This window comes from Dunckerocampus dactyliophorus, chromosome 14 (genome assembly GCF_027744805.1).
Source record: "Dunckerocampus dactyliophorus isolate RoL2022-P2 chromosome 14, RoL_Ddac_1.1, whole genome shotgun sequence".
Classification (NCBI taxonomy): domain Eukaryota; kingdom Metazoa; phylum Chordata; class Actinopteri; order Syngnathiformes; family Syngnathidae; genus Dunckerocampus; species Dunckerocampus dactyliophorus.
In genome coordinates this window covers 17253457-17274429 of record NC_072832.1, presented here as the reverse complement: position 1 = coordinate 17274429, position 20973 = coordinate 17253457, and the positions used below count along the sequence as shown (strand labels likewise).

At 39.6% G+C, this 20973-nt stretch overlaps 1 protein-coding gene across 1 annotated transcript in view; it reads right to left on the bottom strand.

Moving 5' to 3' along the window:
* Positions 1 to 20973, bottom strand: part of dntt (deoxynucleotidyltransferase, terminal) — a 113974-nt gene that overhangs the window by 82200 nt on the left and 10801 nt on the right. Inside the window, exons 3-6 of the mRNA XM_054798802.1 lie at positions 18209 to 18319; positions 4634 to 4804; positions 546 to 617; positions 207 to 330 (exon numbers count right to left, since the gene is read on the bottom strand). Of these exons, the coding sequence (XP_054654777.1) occupies positions 207 to 330; positions 546 to 617; positions 4634 to 4804; positions 18209 to 18319 (478 nt within the window). The remainder of the gene's footprint in view (positions 1 to 206; positions 331 to 545; positions 618 to 4633; positions 4805 to 18208; positions 18320 to 20973) is intronic.

Genomic DNA, 20973 nt, shown 5'->3' with positions numbered 1-20973 from the left:
ACATATACAGTACATAAAACAACTACACACACACATACTGTAAAATGAGCGTCCCTGTGGTGAAAACAACATAAATGGTATTCAAACCCCAGGAGAAGTTGAGCCATTACGTATATGAAACTTTCCCTTGGCTGTGAACTCCAGGTGGATTTTTCCATCTACAATCAGTGGAATGGAAAAGTGGAGATGATGAGATGTTGACGTACCACTTTGCTGCATCCGATTGAGTTGAATGCTGGGCTCTGCCAGAATGTCGCTGAATGAGCGGAGCCCCATGCGGTACCACCTCTCAGCCGTCTTCGGTCCTACCCCAAACACACTCGTGAACAGCTGTCAGGAAATGAGGAAAGGGCGTAATTAAAAAGCTCTGATATGACAGCTCTTCTCAGAAGGGGTTAGCAGTCAAAGTTTTGAAGGGCTATATGGATGTCCTTAAGAGGAGGCAAAATGCAAATCATGTTCAAAGCAATTTCAAAGCACCTAAATTGAGAAATCAAGAACAGGCAATAGACATGATGGAAATTAACTGATTTTCCTCCACTGACCTTTAGGGTCTGATACCTCTCACTCGACAGGATTTTCTGAACTTCAAATGAATGACCACTTTGAAGGATCTCCTGCAAAGCATTGATAGAGTTACATGTTATTTCAGCCATGAACTAATTGCATACGTAAATGTTCATCATACCGCCGCGTTTGTCCTTCATTTAATAACTTCATTGTCTCAGCAGAGCAACAGCTGATTGTATGTCATTTTATAGCCACTGTCATGTGGGTGTAAAGACTATAAGTCTATACTGACTATAAGTAAAGACTACAAGTTTTTACTACAGCCAAACTTCAATGACGATATTATTGGATATCGGCATAACAATCATCAGACCTTATAGTATCCATTTTTCCATTTTTCTGCCAATAATGATAGCGGCGCGCGAGTGATCACATGCTCAACAGAACAATAAGCTTGCTAGCTGAGTATGTCTGTGGTCTGGAACTCTTTCCAAGATTCAGCTGGGGATTGTAAATATGCAATTTGCAGTGACTGTAAAGTGTTGCATTATGCTCTTGGTGCATGATGATTACTACGAAACAGGTATCGGCTGCACATCGCACCAAACCGGAAACTGAAAAGCAAAATAAGAGCACAAAGCACCTGGAAACTAAGGAAAACCAAAACTAAAGTCTAACCTGTCATGCGGAACATGACATAAAGCAAGGAGGAGTAAAGCATCTTCCGTCAATACTTCTAATCTAATATCACAGCTCATGAAGGATCGCTCTGAGTTACACGCAGCATTTTCTATAACTTGTATTGCATGAAACAAACATTCTGTCAAACACTAATTTCAATTAAATTATTATTATTAACAATGTATGTATTATATAACCATTATTTGCCTTGAAACTACAGTGTATCCTCACTTTAATTGTCTGCCTCAGTGGAGCACAACTAATTATCTGGCTACATTATATTGGCCTTCATTAAGGTAATGGGTCAGATCAGCCCTCATCTCTTTAAAATGTGCTGTTCTTTGACAGCCTGTGTATCTGTTACACAATAGATTTCTTCCATTAATCGATGGCCTCACGTGTCAGTGAACCCAACATCTAGCTAAACCAAAGCTAAAGTAAAGCTGATAGCAGCTCAGTGATGCAGCCCTCTCTAGCTTTTTAGGCCTCAAGCTAAGAATGCCTCACACACACACACACACACACACACGCACACGCACACCGTCTGCTCCAAGGAGCACACACTACATATGCACACCATACACATACTGTCTCTGCATCCCAACCTCTGCCTCAGTGCCCCCAGACCTTCATGTCAGGTTTTTCTTTTTCCTTGCACTTGCGATTTTCATTCGCTCCAGTCTGTCACTCAAAATGTTTACAAGCCTTTTGTTTTTACCTGTCTCCTTTGCTTTTTTTTTTTTTTTTTGTATCTTGTCTTTTTCTGGTTTTGATCCAAGTTTCTTGCAAGGCAGAGTAAAGCACGAAAAAATGTCAGTACTGGTGATTGTCTGACTGCTGTAAAAACAACAAGAGCAAGAGGTCATTCATTGGCAGTCTAATTTGGTCTTTGTGAGAAATGCATGTTATTTTCTTTTATGATTCCACCTCCGAGCTGACAGATTTGACAGATTTTGAAACATGCACCAAGAGACAGTGTGTATTTTATCAGTTGAATGCATCAGCTAACCTTGCATTCTCAGACAGGGCCTCTCTTCAAGTGAGCATTCGCAATACTTTCCCTGACAGCCTGACATTTTCTGCTCTGAGTAAGACTGCAGAATGATGGCCAAGTAACCCAGTAAGACCCTTTTTAAATAAATGATCTCAATGTGTGTGATGCTTGTATACTTGTATAAATGACTGGATTCATTTTTTTACCTTTTGACCTGCAATAACTCGCAGAAAATGTGTTTTGACAGATGAACGCCAACGTTGGTGTCAGCCCCAGAATGTTTTGTGGTTCATGTGCTTCAAATTCATATAGAAGAGGATATGCGGCAAGCGCAAATAGCATACAGTAACTAGAAATCCAACATTTCCACTCGCTGGCATGACTTGTTGTGCCAACGCTATCTGGCGGCAGAATCAACTCAATCAAGATGGATGACTGTAAAGAGCATACAGTATTGGCCCTCTCGATTGCAAATTTGAGTATAAAATAACACGACAGAACTGTTAAATGTATAATATTATTAAACCTTTACATTTCCAGTCTAATAACTTCTCATAGAAGACCTTCTTGACTCACACATGTGCATTCAATACAGAGCATACATTAGGGACTCATCTGTAAGTATGCCAGCAACCGCAACGCTCTGCTTGCACCAAACTTCAGAACCTCAGTAAAGTCAGGACCTCTAACAAACTGACTTATAGTACATAGTTGCCAAGTGAATTGCAAAAAATTGCATACCGATTAATGTTAGCGAGGACAGGGCTTTACGAAAGCAGCATCTCCAGACGTATTGTATGGAATCACAGGAGTGCCAAAATTAAAAGGGAATACGTGTGGAAATACAAAGAGAATCAATAATACAAAAATATACAAATGTGGAAATACAAAACGAATCAATAATTACAAAAAATATACAAATGTGGAAATACAAAGAGAATCAATAATAAAAAAATATTCATTCAATATTCATTCTTTTGCATGTGCATGCTATTGCATTTGCCATTACTAAATGAAAAACACAAATGGAAAAGACAAAGACAAAACAGGAAAAGCGACGGCAAAATGGAAAAAAACAAAGACAATACAGAATACATTCTTTTGTCTTTGTCATTACTAAATGCAATGACAAAAAGAAGTGGAAAAGACAAATACAAAACAGGAAAAACAACGGCAAATTGGAAAAAACAAAGACAAAATGGTAAAAGAATATGACTACATTTGTATATATTTTTTTATTATTGATTCTCTTTGCATTTCCACACAAACTCCCTTTTAATTTTGGCACTCCTGTGATTCCATAGTATTGCACATGGCGCCATCAAGAAGCACAATAGTAACAAAATGAATACACAACACAATTAATCATGAATGCCAATAACTGTAATTCATCTAAATTAATCCACAGTGGTCATATGGATTAATTAATGTGACTGCGGATTGACAAAAATGGTAATTGTTTGACAGTCCTAGTTCAAACCCAGTAAAAATCACTGGCCATGTGCATAAATGTTCCGCAAAAGTGATTGTCTTAAGCTTAAAGCAAGTATCAAGACTTGCATCATGCAGGCATTATGGGAAAAAATGCAGTAATATAACCCACGTAAGAATTATAAAGCGTGGAATGGTATTTATATCGTAAACAAGATCAACACGAACACCGCCTTTGTGTTTCTCTATGACTTATTTCTTTAATTCTTTTGTGTTTCTCGCTTCAAGTATTTGCTTTTCTTTTGATTGCAGCTGCAAAATAACCCAAAATGGAGCAATACAAAGTTTCAAGCGCCAGCATTTTGCGAAAAGAAGGCGAGAAACGCTATTGAATTCAAGAAATAACTCATAGCAAAACTCTGTGTTGATCTCACTGCCACACCGTCTCTTTTCAACAATCCCGTCTTCAGTGAAAGTAAAAGTAACCTTAAATGTTCATCTTTCCCTTTCATTAATTTCTATACATTTAGAATTATTTTATGCATGCAAAACTATAAAACTTATAAAACTTTAAAATTTAACGTTTTTTAGACTTGGGGTGTTACTGTTTTACCAAAGAACTACAGAGTCAACCGCTGATGACATCATAGACAGGCAACAGAGCTGACTTCCGGTTTCTGTTTCCATGTATTAGCTAGCACAACAAGGACGTTTTGTGATAAAAATACATTAAGAACACAGTTGGACTCACGCAGTGTGTTAATAACACGACAAGACCCGCACCAACTGGAAAATGTACGCAAACTGAGGCAAAATTTTAGCACAAAAGACAGGCTAACCGGGGCGTACGCTAACCAAGGCTCCACTGTATAACCAAGCAAATAAATGAGCTGTTCACCTGATAATGCGCTGAAGACAAGTATTCGGGTATATTGTGAATGGATGGGTTTAAAATATCTGCAACTACACTAGAAACAGAGGAGGTGGGATTTCTATAGAATTGAATCAGCGGTTTACCTCCATGACTGCCTTGGTGCGCTCCCCCAGGCATGGCAGGCCCTGAGTGGCTGCCATACACTTGACAGCCCATGACAGACTCTTCAGGACAGATGCGGCTCTCCTGAAGGTAAGGCATGAACTCTTCAGCTCACTGAATTCATAGTTCTCAGCCAGCACTTCAAAAGCATCCTGCAGGGGGAAGAGGCCAACACAGACAAATGGGAAGATGGAAGGAAATTTAGAACATTATGTTAAATGGCAGATAGAACATATAGATAGATCCTGACTTGTGTGTTTTAAGTGGATCTGTAATTAATATTCATGAGCTTTTATGCATCTTGTAGAGGCTATTGCCTCTCTTTAGCCTTTCTTCTTGATTTTTTGGACTGCGTTGCTATTGGAGCTATATTTGGTTACAGCTCTGGACTCTATCATCAATGAGGAAGATCGAGGAAAGAGCCCAGAAATAAAGTACACAGAGTCTATATAGCAGTTGCTGCATAGCAAGCTTCTAGAAAGCGAAAGTCGAGTTTGTGTAGAAGTGAGAAGTGCAGCTGTTGTGTGTTTGCCTCATGTTTTTCATCAGTCATAAGTCATATCACAATCAGAGTTGGCTAACACAACTCCGATTGTGCTATGTGAGTGTATGTGAGTGTGAGTGTATGTGTGTCAAGAAGGCCTTCTATGAGAAGCTATTCGACTGAAAATCCATTCATCCATTTTCTATGCTGCTTATCCTCACTGGGGTCGCGGGTATGCTGGAACCTATCCAAGCTGACTTCGGGCGAGAGGTGGGGTACACCCTGTACAGGTCGCAGGGCACATAGAGACAAACAATCATTCACACTCACATTCATACCAATAATTTGGAGTTGCCAATTAACCGAACATGCATGTTTTTGGAATGTGGGAGGAAACCGGATTACCCGGAGAAAACCCAGGGAGAACATGCAAACTCCACACAGAGATACCCAACGTAGATAAGAACCCAGATCTTCTCGATCTCCTGACTGTGTGGCTAACATGCTAACCACTAGACTGAAAATGCACTGAGCTAATAGATGGAATTTAAAGTTGTAATTTAAAGGTGTATTAATAACATCTAACACTATCAAATGTGTTAATAGGACTAAACAGTAGACGAAATAAAGAAAGCATGACCAAGCTTGATGAAATGTTCATTCATATGTCAAATGCAGTGACCCACTGAGGAAACTTCACAGGGAACACAACTGCACTCTTTTCTGAATCACTCCTCTGATTCTGTCCAACTGCAGTCATTGGACAGTAGGACCTGATGCATGTTGATTGTCTTCTGGATGACCAGTCAGAGACCTCAGCAGCAGCCAATACCACATGAGAACCTGCAATCATCTCCCCCTCCATTATGTATATTTTGCTGGGTGTAGATGTTAGTGATATAGAGCTTTACTGTATTATATCGGGAGTCATTCCTAATACTTTGTCCCTTATATGCGTCAAGATATCCACACCCATCACTGCCAATCGAGATCAGTTTTCATTTGTTTACAATTACAGTTGACTAGAATTAAAGAATAGAAGTACTGTAGAATTAAACAATGGATGCACACTTACTTGAATTTTGCAGGTTGCCTGGCAACCTTATCAAGCCTGCTTCAGCTTGCACGTGTAGAAAGCAGCACCTTGACTGACACAAGCTGGAGCCAGTTAGATGCAGACACAGGAAAGGGTACCGCCTCTGCTTGGGCAGGACTTAAAGTAAGTATCAAGAATTGCATCATTCAGGCAGTATGGGGAAAAAAATGCAGTAATATAACCCATGTATGCTCAGCACTGTACTTTGTGACATATTCCAGACAATTTCTTCACTAAAAAATTGAAAATACAGAAAAGCGTGTTCGACTGATCTCTTCTTGGGATAAATGAACTAGCACGTTTTCAACAAAAGATTCAGTCGAATAGCACAGTGCATTTTTTGTCTAATAGCTTCTCATAGAAGGCCTTCTTGACACACACACACTCGCATAGCACAACTAGAGTTGCACAACACTCACATATAACCCATGGAAAAAACACTGGGAGACGCACAATTGATGCATTGTTGTCATTCACACAAGCTTAACTCTCACTTCCACACAAAACTTACTTTCACTTTCTAGACTACTATATAGACTGTATATACTTTCACTCTGGGCTGAGCTTCTTCATTGATTCCTCATTGATGATGAAGAGCTCAGCGCTGTAACCAAATATACAGTGGTGTGAAAAAGTGTTTCTTATTTTTTTGCATGTTTATCACACGTAAATGTTTCAGATCATCAAACAAATATAAATGATAGTCAAAGACAACACAACTGAACACAAAATGCAGTTTTTAAATGAAACTTTTTATTATTAAGGGAGAAAAAAATCCAAGCCTACACGGCCCTGTGTGAAAAATATCTTTCAGTCTGGAAAAGGTTATAAAGCCATTTCTAAAGCTTTAGGACTCCAGCGAACCACAGTGAGAGCCATTATCCACAAATGCCGAAAACATGGAACTCGTCTGTCTTACTTTTGAATAATTATGTGTTTTGGGGAATTTACCTATCTTTTCCCCCCTATATGGCAACCTTGGCCAATTGCATTCATCATAAAAATATTGAAAAATTTGCAGTTCATCCATGTGATCGGTATCGGAATCGGCAGCATAAAACCCTGATGGGAGCTCCCCTGATAAATACCCTTCTACTACACTTCTTCTTCAACTAATGCAACAAAGCCGCTTTTGGTTCAGTAAGCTGGCAGACTTTCTTGGTTGTGCACACTGACAGGGGACGCGATTGCTGCCGACATGCTGGTTTTTATTATGCTACAAGCGTAGTACACAATGCTCTCTAAGATCAGCACTACAAGCTTTCTCTTTTCAGTGATTCATTTGATTCAACATTAATAAAAGCTGAATTGTTTGGTGAAGAAATCTGGCAACTGCATCCCTTCAGGGGGATTTTTTTTAGTTGACTTGTTCAATTTGGAGTCGCACAGTATGTTTCTCTAGTAAAGCAGTTTCCAGTAAGATTTGATACACCCTGATTTGACCACAGACCAAAGAAGACTCAGCTATAGTTTTGCCTGAAGCCAAGCCCATGTCTGAGGCCACTGCACCACCCGCTGTCTCGTGCAGACATGCAGCCTCGGGTCAATAAGCAGCGCACCAGCTCACCCAGGAGACGCACTGACCCGCTTAGCGCACCACATGGAGATGGAGCAAGCCATCCATCTATGCACACAAACATAACCACACAGATGACTCTCCACGCAGCATGCAACAAACAGGAGAGAGCATGTTTGTGTACGGGATCTGTTACAAGTAGTGTGTCATGGTGCATCTACAGTGGAGTTATGCATGTTCTAATCTCACCCGCCATTCTGTCAATTAACATTGTATCGGCTGAAGGGAGTCTGCAGTGGGCTAACGGAACAAACTGCTGTGCTTATCTAATTAGTGAGATGTTATAGCTGGTGGGGGGGGGAGACACAAAATTAGTGGGGACATTGATGCAGCATGCTGATTTACCTCCCACCACCACATATTATGGGCATGCCTGCGAGTCGTGTCTCACAGCAACCTGCCTCGCTGCGTGTACACAAAGAAAGCATGAAAGCAGGTCAGAAACCCTGCCGAGAAGTGGTTCAACGCAATTAACAGCTCCAGTCATTTTGATTGATCTTCATCTCATCCACTAATCACTTCCAACTAATGTTTACACCAAAAACACGCTTTAGATTTCTAAGAAGATTTATTTAAAACAACTGCCCTTGGTTTGAGTTCTTTTGGGACATGTGTGTTTGCAAAAAAACATTGAAACTCATTCAAATACCGTGTGAAAGATGACTTATTAAAGGAAATGTTGCATGATTAGAATATATTATTATTTATTGTTATTATTCTATTATCATAACAGTGGTGTATTTGGTCTGAAAAAAAAGTTGACAATAATACTGTATTGTTTAGCATCAATTTGTGGGATAATAACCATTTCAAAACTCACCTGCATTGTTTTGTGACACGGTTAAATAAAAAAGTGTGTTTGTCCCGTCATATTTTTATTGTACTTTTCTTAAAATTGTTTCGTTCTCGTGGGCCCAATCTCGTGCATCTTCTCGTCTCGTGACACCCCTAGAAGATATACCGTATTTGCTTTTTTCTGGCATCTCGAGGAGTGGCGTCATGCATGCGGCAAGTCATGTTTTCAGCATGAGGACAGCTCACATTAGCAACACACAACAAGCAACACAATGGAAGGAGGACAGAGACGGGCATGTTCTCTGAGGAAATAAAGCCATTATTTTTTATCAGGGGTCGCCAACCCGTCGATCTCTGGGACTTTGCCGGTCGATCACAACAATATTAGGGAAAATAAATGCATTATCACATTAGTGCCCTCCCCTCCCTGAGAGTGACCAACAGGCACGCATTTTGACCACTGAACACGGCCATATGCCATGCACACACCCCACCAGTCCCCAGAGCCCGGCTGGAGGTGGCAGTGCACGCCACACCAGCACACCTCACCCCGCCAGCGTTGTGTGACGTGCACCTCCACAGCAATATTTGTTCTGCGGCGACGCAGATCGTTAAGGCTGACTGTGGTAACACATCAATCAGCTCCAGACACAACAAAAAAACATTACCTTTCACTTTCACTTGCTCAAAGCAGTGAGCCATATAAAGCCTGAGGCACACTGCAGAATTTGTAGTTTTTTTTCTTAAACAACAACAAAAACAGCAAAAATGGTAAAAATAGAGGAAAGGGCACAATGACAAAAAGCGGAAATGTTGACACCAACAACCAGAAATAAAAAAAGGGGGTAATCAGATTAGTGTTTCAAGGAAACTATGGCAACGCTAGGTGTGACACACAAGTGCCAGACTTGATCACTGGAGCAACAGGCTTTTATTGCAGATTTGAATTATCTCACAATAATCCCTTATAAAAATCCCTAATAAAAACATGGGCTACTGTTGCGGACGTAACCCACGCCAAACTGAAACACATCTCTGAATCCCCGGTGTCACTTTCTGTCTGCCCTCCACTCGGCTCCCTTAGCACTGGAACACATTTACAGCAACACACACGAGCACAAGTCTTATGCTTATGCTTATTTTCTCTTGTTATGTCTACTATATTGGCTGTAAAGGTGACTATATGAGTGTTATTTCATGCCTAGAGTGCTCTAATAATGTTAAAAACTGAATTTAGAAGGTCAGAAACAGGTTTTCTATGCTCTATGGTCTGGAACCAATTAACCATGATGAACGAGGGATTACTGTACTTTTAAAAATGTGTAATCATTGCCATCTACTTTACTTCTATAATACTTTTTTTTTAAAACTTTTGTTAGGCTGTTGCCACGTTTGTACAATATTATTTGTCAAACATGAGACATAATGCATGCTGTGGTAAAAGCTCTCTATTATTGCCCTCTATTACACTCTATTATTTGCACGTCCACCACCACTGATAAAAAAGAAAAAACACTGTACTGTTGAAAATATGTTGAAGCTTAAATTCTACATAATGATAGAGGAAATCAATTTGATTGCATTGAGAATTCACCTCAGCCCAACACGCAAATGCCGCCACATATCCTCATCCACCGCTTCCCTTAGTTCTATTGATGGTGCGGAGAATATGTACTGTGTCTTTCCATTTATTATTCTGGTATGTGTGTGCATGTGTGTGTGTGTCTGTGTGCGTGTGTCAGTGCGTGTACATTTTGCCATTACAGAAAAAAGCCATTTGATGCAGCATGTCAATCAACCAAGACACAATGTCAATTTTTGTGTCTGTGTGTGTCAGACGCGTTGAAATGATAACAGAGAAGGCTCAGGGGTACGGAGATGAAAAGAGAGCAGCCTTCACTTGCGCGTGTGCTGTATAGATTTCCAAACCAAATCAAGTGCAAGACTAAGAAAGAAAACGAAGACTGGTTGGACGTACAGTAACAATAGATCAGAGGGAAGTGATGCAAGACAGGCAAAGTACGAGGCACAAACTACGGCATCGAGAGGGAATCATTATGATGCGCAGCCTACTTTCTGAACCAGACACTGTTTTACACCATCTACTTCCTCTTCCTCCGTCAACACATCCTGGCTGATGATCCATCCATGAGCTCAACTCAAAGATATAAAACCCTTTCTACGTACACAAAACGTGTATTCCTTTCAAATATTGCTCACAAATCTGTCTGAATCCGTGTTAGTGAGCATTTCTTTTTTGCAGAGATTATCCATCCACCACAAGCTGTGGCATATCAAGCCGCTAATTAGACAGCGTGATTATTGTACAGGTGTGGCTTGGGCTGGCTATAATAAAAGGTCAATCCAAAATGCGCAGTTGTACTGGTTTACTGTCCGGTTGTGAGGCCAGTTGAAAGACTGCCAGATATTCTGGAACAAATGCTCCCTCAACACTTTCAAGATTTTTGGCATTGTGCTGTGTGATAAAACTGCACATTTTGGAGTGGCCTTTTATTGTGGCCAGCCTAAGCCCAATAATAATGCATCTTGAGATGCCATACTTGTGAGGTGGATGGATAATCTCAGCAAAGGAAAAGTGCTCACTAACACAGATTTGTAAACAATATTTGAGAGAAATAAGCCTTTTTTGTACATAGAAAAAGTTTTGGCTCTTTAAGTTCAGCTCATGAAAGATGGGAGCAAAAACAAGTTTATATTTATATGCGATATAAACGTTTATAAACTTTGCAAATTAATAGAAGGAGGTTTCTGCAGTAAAAAAAAACAAATATCATGGAAACATTCAAACATACTTCACATACAAACGCCTGTTTTTTAGTCTGTTTTTTGTCACAGATGATTTCACATAAAAACTAGGCCTGTTAACATTAAAATTTTAACGCATTAAAAAAATAATAACGCAGTTTAACTCACTGACTGCCAAAGATGTCTATGGACATCTTTTCAAAAAGTAACATTGACTGCCAAAGATGTCTATGGACTACAGATCAAAGTCTTATTCATCCTGTGTGTGAGTTTCAGAAGGCAATGTGTTTCTGTCCCAGTAGGGGGCAACAGTTCTCTTTTCGTCCGACCGGCAGCAACAGATTGGCTATGAAGAAGACGGAAATTGGTGGATTGCGGGTTGAGAGAGGAAAATGGCGAAGCGCATTTGGAAATCGTGCTGTGACAAAAAATACAGGCAGCTAACGCTGTCACAGAGCTTGCGTGGCGGTGGATCTGCCTTTATTAGTGACGCGATCGTAAAAGATAGAGGCGTAGGTGATAATGGAAGCCGGAGCAACAAGCGAGTAGTTAGCATCGCTGAGCCATGTGGCGCGACACCAGAGCCTAACACGGGAAGCAGTTCAGTGGCGTACACACACACACATCTGTAAATAACTGTAAATGCTGTAAATAGTTTACACACACACGTCTATAAATAGTTTACACACACACACACATCTGTAAATAGTTCAAGCATCTGTAAATAGATTATTTTGTGTTATGTTTTATGCGTTATGTTCTAAATCTGTGAATAAATGTAGTTATTTTGTCATCAAAATCCTTTTTCCTGTGTTATTTTTGTTATTGAATTGAAGTAAACAACTGTTCAGATGTTTGAGGTGTCACTATAACTAAAAAATATGGACGTCAGTCATCGTTCTTGATTGAATTTGCTTCTCTGCAGAAAAAGCTCATTTTCTCTGGTTTTTGGTCAAAATCGGGTGTTTTTGCTGAAACTACCCTATGTTCTACCGCCAATATCTACAGACCCAAAAAGGCTAGAAACTAACTTTTTTTTCTGATGAGAAAAGAGAGTCTAAAGTTTCAAAAGGTAGTTTCAATGTTTATATAGTCCTAAAACTCAATATTCTGTGGGTCTTAAAAGTTCAGTATGGAGCTCTCTTCTCTGAACATGGCTGGCAGTCAATGACTCAATTACAGTATCTCACTAAACTTGACCACAACGTCACCCCTCCTGCGTGGATGTTTACTTTCCTCGAGTTGAAAGTTTCAGACAGGGCAAATGTCGCCAGCATTGATGAACGAGGAGAAAGACCCAGGTCTGCTTCACAGGACATTTCAGTTCAACAAGCTACCTAATGGAAGTATGGATAAAGCCAAAGTTGTGTGTACTTATTGCAGTGATGAATTGTCTTTTTTATCAAAGGACAACCAGTCTGAAGTACCGCCTTCGGGCAAAACATATCTTTGCTAACGCTAGCAAGGATGCTAACAGTGTGGGATCCGAGGTCGTCAAACTAAACTAGCAGAGCTTGGATTTTTTTAGTGCTTCTTTTTTTTTTTATTACAGCGTATGAACGGCTTTTTATGAAAAATTGCATTGTGGGAAGTTGAGTGTCTATCTCTTCCCTCTCTCGTCTGGCTGCACCGCACAGGAGTGAAATATGTGTGAGTGACTTCATAATTTCTTGTGTTGATCATTAAGGTTGATCATTAAAATTCAAACAAAGGTTTGAACTTTTTTTTAGAGTGTTTATACAAGAGAGAAATGTGAGAAAATGTTATTGCCTGTCTGCTTCGTCTTAGGCTCCTGCCTGGGGGCGTGATGTTCCCACCTTGTGAGTTTTGTGATTAGTGTTTATGGACACAGAGAGTGAACAAATCTATAACTGAATTAGTGACTGCTGTGGTATGGAGAGGGGTAGGGTTTAATATGCTCTGCTTCGTCCTGCTCCTTTTCGGTCATGTTGAACAGTGAATTGAGAATATGTGTAGAGCGGTTTAAAAATGCTGGTTTGTTAAAAAAAAAATGTAATTCAAAAACCATACTTGTACTACTTTTTTCTCAAAACAAAATTGAAGCCAATTGCTGTACTTCAATAGATACTGTAAAGTCTACTTAACTAAGCCCAAGGTAAACCTGTGATTAATCATGATTAATCACAGAGTAGACATGTGACTTGATTAATTTACTTGACACTTGACAGCACTAATAAAACCAAACCAAGTTGCATTGCATTAGTTGGGTCAAGTGATGCACTGGCAACTTTGGATTAGGGGTGGGGGTGGCGGAGGTTGTGCCCAAATAAATGGTGTTTTTTAATTTTTTCTAATAATAATACAGTACGGTAATCCCTTTTCAAAAATTTTGGAAAGGCACATCACAGTTTAGTTTGACAATATACAATGCTCTCAGAATATCCAAAATTAACCTCAAATCTGTATTTGTTTAAAAAGAGAAAGGCCCATTCTGTCTTTTTAAAAGTTGTCATGAGTGTGTGAAACAGTTTTCAGTTATTTGTCAAATTACAAATGGATTTTTTGGGCCAATAAAGTTTTCTGACAAAGTATATCATAATGACCTTTCCATAAAATTTTGGTCCTTCAAAAATATTCAGTGAGCAATACTGACATTCTTTTTTTAATAACTGACCAGATCCTCCCTTTCATTTTGTCAGTTTTTTCATCAGTTCACATTCATGTCTCCCTGAAGAAGCAACCAAATACTGTTTAAAAAAAAGTGTAGTCTTCCCTCACTGCAAATGTAATATTTCAGTAGAGCTAAAAAATTCTCAGTAGGATTTACGTGAGGGGGGTGGTTATTATTTTGTCATGTTTTAAGGTCTTTGCCGGTTAGCCAAGCAGTGGATTATGTTGATGCGCGTGATGGAGCGTCGTCCTGCATAAATATTGTGTCTTTTCTGAATGGAAATGTGTACTTCTTCCTAATCCTCAAAGGTTGAATCCAGGCAACTGGACTCTTCTTGTTTGTTGAAGACGCTTCACCTTTAATCCAAAATGCTATTCCACGGGAAGAATGGCCACTAACAAGCTGTTTTGCCACAAGGCAGGGGAACGAACTGTTGTTCTTCTCAGGGCATTGAATCGATTGCAACTGGACTGTTCAGGTTGTCTCAGAAGACGTTTTGCCTCTCATCCGAGCAACCTTCATCAGCTCATGCTCAATGACTAGTTGGGATAACTCTAGTCTGACTAGATAGGACAGCTCTCATCTGAGGGGTTGTCCAGTTGTGATCGATTCATTGTCTTGAGAATACAATGACTTGGATGAATGAGAATATTCACAGGCATGACCTGCTGTGATGCAGGATAGTCGTTCACAAGTCATGCCCGGCAACAACCACAACAAACCTATTGTGACCACACAGACTAAAAAATAGGAAAACTCCACACTTAAAATTTGAAACTGAAGAAGACGTTTGGATTAAAGGTAAAACATCTTCAACAAACAAGTAGAGGACAGTTGCCTCGATTAAAACTTTGCTGATTACCATGACCTTGATGACTTTGTTTTAGTTTAGTTTGATTTATTTCAAACGTGCATAAAACGTTACATTGAAATACATCACATATTCTCAAAGTTCAACATGACCAAAAGGGAGCAGGGCGAAGCAGAGCTTATTAAACCCTACCCCTCTCCATACCACAGCAGTCACTAATTCAGTTATAGATTTGTTCACTCTCTGTGTCCATAAACACTAATCACAAAACTCACAAGGTGGGAAGATCAGGCCCCCCAGGCAACAGCCTAGGAAGAAGCCAGAGCACCCCATCACCTCCGCTTTAAACACATTTCTCATACAGACAATAAAATTTTCTCACATTTCTCTCTTGTATAAACACTCTCAAAAAAGTTCAAACATTTGGTTGAATTTTAGTGATCAACCTTAATGATCAACACAAGAAATTATGAAGTCACTCACGCATATTTCACTCCCGTGACCGTGCCTTTTCGTCCTGGCGCCGTTCCTGTCGAGTTTTTGTATCCTTGTTAAAACATATTGCTGCAGACGAACCAAAGATTCATTTACAAGCTAGCGATGACACAGGAGACATGGCAGGCCTGCACAAAAGAGATTGATTGACAATGGTCTACAGCCAATCAGGAAGCAGACAGAGGAGAGAGGGAAGAAATAGACACTCAACTTCCCACAATGCAATTTTTCATAAAAAGCCAGGCTCGACCTGTAACAGCGTTCATACACTGTAATAAAAAAAAAGAAGTACTAAAAAAATCCGCGAAAGGCGAACCGTAATAGAACGAGGGAACACTGTATATTTACTCATGAAATTGTTTTTAAATACATTTTAAAATCGACTTTAAGTTTCATTTCTAATTCTAAATTAGTCCATATGTTCACTCCTTTAATTGGCATACATCTTTGTTTTACATTTGTTTCACATACTCACAAGTCTCTCTTCGTTCATATCGACTGGCTCGAATCTGAAACATCCTCTTTACATTTTTATTTACCTTGAACATCATTTGTCCAAATTTATATTCAACCAGATTTGTGAATTTAAGAACAGTTTGTTTGTTGGTTCTTGACAAGCAACTTGATTAATTATCCTAATTACTCTATTTTGTAACGTGTAGATGTACAATTGTTTAATATGTTTGTCCCCAAATCTCAATGCAATAAACAATGTATGGCTCAATAACAGTTTGGTATAAGAAATGTAGAGAATGTTGATTGAGGATGTACTGGAATCTACACAGACAAATACGTCTTTGTGTACCACTGCTTTTTGAATTGATTTTGCAGAAAGTGGAAATAGGTTTGGGAATTTGTTTTCAAACCTTGTTAAACCTCAAAAAGGGTTTTGGACAATCCAGGTAGTAAGCAGTAGTGAAATATAAATTCACATTTAATTATTCTCGAGTCTTTTGTGGTCAGTATGGGTATTTGCTTAAACGGGCCCTATCGTGTTCATTTCAGGGCTTTCAAAATGATATTGGATCCCAGTGGAGTGCTATCATAATTTTAGTTCAATAAAATACCCCATAAATCAAGTTTTGTACAGTGGTAAATATACTGTAAATCTGCATTCTTCTCCTCTTGACACCAAAATGCTGGCCGGTCAGAGCTGCATAGAAATGCGCCCATCAGTGTATAATTGGATGAATATTGGAGAATCCGGCGTCAAACTGTGAGAGTAGAGGAGCAGAGGTAGGTCTCTAACTCCCTGAAAACAAAAACATTCCCATTGTTGCCTTACTCCGGTTTAGATACACAATTCTTACATCTGAAAAAACACTTCCGGGCTGCCATTTTCAAGAAATTGCGAGAGCCTATGTCTCTCGGTCCTGATACAATTCAGTGGATTTATTTGATGTTAGTGGTTTAATTATGGAGATGACAAACTGAGTGGGATTGCTAATTGTAGAGTTAATGGAGAGGGGGCAACAGGAGATCAAAACCTGGGCAGCACCTGTCCCCATGTGAGACATTAGTGCGTACATGTTGGGTGCGGATATGTACAGGTATGTGTGTGAGAGTTTCAGCTTGTGCATGACATTTCATGTGGATCATTATCCATAATCACGAGTCCGTATATATTTTTGTTCAGGAAAAATCAGTGACATGAAGACCCGAGTCCCTACTTTCTCCCTCGAGCCACATTTTTTTTTCACTGCCATATTTTAGGAATTTTTGGCCCTGAGTTTCCACACCTCCAACACTTTCCATGCATGAAAACCAAGGAATAGATCCATCATTTTTTTCTGACGACTGTCATGTTCGTCACCCACCTTGGCCGCGAATGCAGGCCCTGGGGGGTAGATATGTATATGCTAGTTCTGTGCCACGCATTGTGAGCATGTCAACTGGTGTGCTTCCAATGTGTCACAGCTGCCGAAGTATCTCATTTGCAGTTTAGTGCGTTCGTGGTGTGTGTCAGTGTGATAGTGACAGATAAGCAATAATACTATTGGAACACCTCACCATTACACCTACTGGAAATGAAACTATATGAACTCGTGAGTTGGACCTAATCTTTTCAGCTATATGAGGTTTCATTTTCTCTTCTAGTTTACTGATGGGCTTGACGTCCGGAATTTGTGTGGTTCATCCACACCAAACATATGGAGCTGTGCTTTGGTGCACTGGACCACAGTCATTCTAGAACAGCTGGAAGGATAAAATTGTCCAAAATGCTGATTCAGGAATAGCCTGCGTGCTTAGTACATTGATTAAAAAGTGTTTCCCAAGACTTTTATCCAAATAGTTATAGATAAAGAATGGTAAAAAAATACTGTACCTGCACCCCCTAATCAATGGACCTGCAGCAGGTTGTAGTACTTGTTTTTAACGTTTTGGGACACTCTACTTCAAGTTTGTGTTTGGCAATGCAGAAGTTTAAAATTGGTAGCAAGGAGCATCACATAATATTTTCAAATGCCTATTTACATACAGTATGTACAGGTAACATCAGACCTTAATGCTGGCTGTGGCCATGATGGACTTGTTGGGTACGAGAGGATAGCTTGGTAGTCTTATTACAATGATGACCACTACTGCTTACAGTATATTACACTGGAATTTTGCCCATCATCCACAATCGTGGTGTGAGACAAGAACACACGTCTTTCCCTTTTCTGTGCGTTCTAGCCATCTCGCACTAGCAGTTTTTAACTTGTCTTGCATAGGGATTGTAGATTCCCCCCCAAAAAGTGAGGTTTTCCTTTAAATTTTGCGTCCCCAAAGTTTACACACCAGGCTTGCCGGTGTAAAACACATTTGTACAGATGAAATGGTTATGGTTAAGGTTATGGAAATGTCTCTTTACAGTGAAAAGACTATGGAGTGAGGTGAGGTGAGGTAACTGTTACTTACTGTGAAAATCTTGTTTTTGTTATCAGTGCTTGTACGTCTCTGGCAGGCGTATTGAGAAATTGCTGCCACAGGGGCGAGCGTAGAACCCTCTGGTACTGCAGGCAAGGTGTCCTGTGTACAAAAACAACCAGGCCCTCATATGAACAAATACATGCATAATCACGTATTGTTGTCATGTTAGAAATTGTTTAGCCCCTGCATGTCTAGATGTCTCCTCAGCTGATACTCCTGACCATAAGAGCCAAGAGCTCCAGCTGTATTACATCAAAAAGAAACCATTTGCCTTGGAGACGTTATTTTATAACCATGCGTCTCCGGGGCAACGGGCTAATGACACTCATCTCACAGTCTGGTGGCATCCAAATCCATTACAGCACTGAACCCGTGGCATTACAAATCTGCTCGCTATCATCTAATTTACCTTCTGTAAATTGCCTTTTTCATTCTGTGAAGAAACGGTTTCACATTTGCGAAATATATGTCAAGGGTATAATAAAATATTTGACGATAATTAGACATCACAAAAGGAACATTGTGTCCATTCAATTAGTCCTGGATTTAGTGTGAGAACTTTGCAGATAATCAGAGGACTATGCAGTGATTGGAACCGTGCACTATTGTGATAGATGCTGCAGAACAAAAAGAGATTTATTAAAAAGATGATTAAAAGAGTTCTCCCACTGCAAAACAGATTTAATTTTAAACAATGTCAAAGTATTGGTACCTAGAGGAACTGAAAATTGATGAAAATATGGAGTTGATCCCTCCCTTTTCAGCCCTTCTGGTAACACTGCAACAACTTGGTGCGTGTACCAATGAACACCCCCCCCCACGACTCCACCCCTCGACACCCCTGCTAGCTTGTTGTTGATGTTTTACTCCGATTTCGGATCAACATTTACAATAAAAGTGACTGTTGTAATTATTGGATTAAGTCCTAATTGTGCCTCAAACGCCTTGGAAACGCATTTCGGAAGTCATTTTAATCTAATTAATTTAATCCAATGAATGACAATCTAAGATGATTGATGCACAGTTGGGATCAGTCACTTTGTAGCCAGTCAGTGTCTGTTTTTTATGTTCAAGGACAGCCAAACAAATTTGCTAAATGTCAACAGTTGACAAAAAGCTTTGTAAGTGAAGCATAAAGTCATAAACATGTCAAAATGGTGGTCTTTTTTTTAGCAAGGGTACATGTATGCTGTACATTTCACCTGTATTATCTCATATTTCTAAATTATTACCGTTTCAGGTTGAATAAGATGTGTTTTCTGTGGAAAAAACAGCCTATTGAAACATTAAATAAACAAAAGAAAATCTTTTTGATAAAAATAAATTTGCAGGGTCATGGAACCTGAACAGTGAAAAGCGAATCCACTGTATACAGTATTGGCCCGATGTAAGAAAGATTTTTTCAAAAGAAAAAAGTCTGAAAAAGACAGGTTGTCTTTTGGGGTCTAGATGTTTATTCTAATATTTAATTATTATGTAACTAATGCAATTTTAACACTGGTCCACATCTGTGGTTTGTATATCGTTCACGACTAAGTGCTCGGCGCGGTTGTGCACGCAGCACCACCGCTCTTGTAAAGCAGATTTTACCAGCCTTTCATGAATTCTGAGCTGGTAGAAATAGCAGAAGATAAAATAACCTACGCATTCAACCCAGCAAATATTTTGTTTTGGAATATTTGAGTTTCATCATGCAATAAGTCACAAAATCTGCTCAATCAATCATGGCCTTACTTTATGCATATTTTTTTTACTGGGCATGCCTGTTGACCCAACCAGAGTCATCAAACAACTTAAGTCGAGCAACTAAGAAATCGAACTAATAAAATTGTTGGGGTCCGTTATCGTTCTGCTTCATTTGGTGCTGTCACCTTTTGACCTCTGTTGTGCTTCCTTTTAGATCCCTTCACTCCCTTGGTGGGTGGCGCCACGAGGGACACCTGTAGCCACTCTGTCATCAAGGGCTCTTAAGCCACATGGCTGCAGGTGGGGGATGTGGGATTGTTACACTGATCTAAAAAAAAAGACTGGATTGAGCTTCTATTGTTTTATTTTTGAAGCCAATGGAAATTTGCGGCGGCCATCTTGGTGAGACCACTTTGCTGTGAGACAACAGTATGGCAACGCACTGGTAAAACTTCGATTGATCGTATAGCCACCAAAATCAACTGCTAAAGGTTATAACTACTCAGATTTATACGCTTTTGTGTCATTTATCAAGCTAGTAAGATGTATTTTAGCTTCGAGGCGGACGAAAAATTGGCTGTGTGGCAGCCTGCAAACATTGTTTACGTACGGAATTTAAAGTCTATCTTTGTCTAATTATTTTCCTACGGTAAACCATTATTTTTTTTAATCTCAGGATAAGGTTAAGGCAGGAAGAAAGCAGAAATTTTGTCACATGTCTTCTACCTTTGCGTGAATCATGTGTGGTATCAGAATTAATGTAACTTGGTAGTTGTGGTAGCTTTTAAAAAAGCTGTTTTTTCGTACAAAAAGACATTAGATAAGGCACCAAAAAAAGGCCTAGTTGTTACAGGAAGGTGTAACTAGAAAATTCTTGCAAAACCACCCATCAAAGTTCATACTTTAACTTTTGGTTACATTTCGAGAACTTTTCAAAGCAAAGCCGTTCAAGTAGTGGCACATATATCAGGTCAAAAAAAGGTGCCAAGTAAAAGTACTTACGAGTGGAAGGTTCTTGGGAAGTGCTTTTTAAGTTGTGTTTCCTCATCCTCGCTTCCTTCACTGGC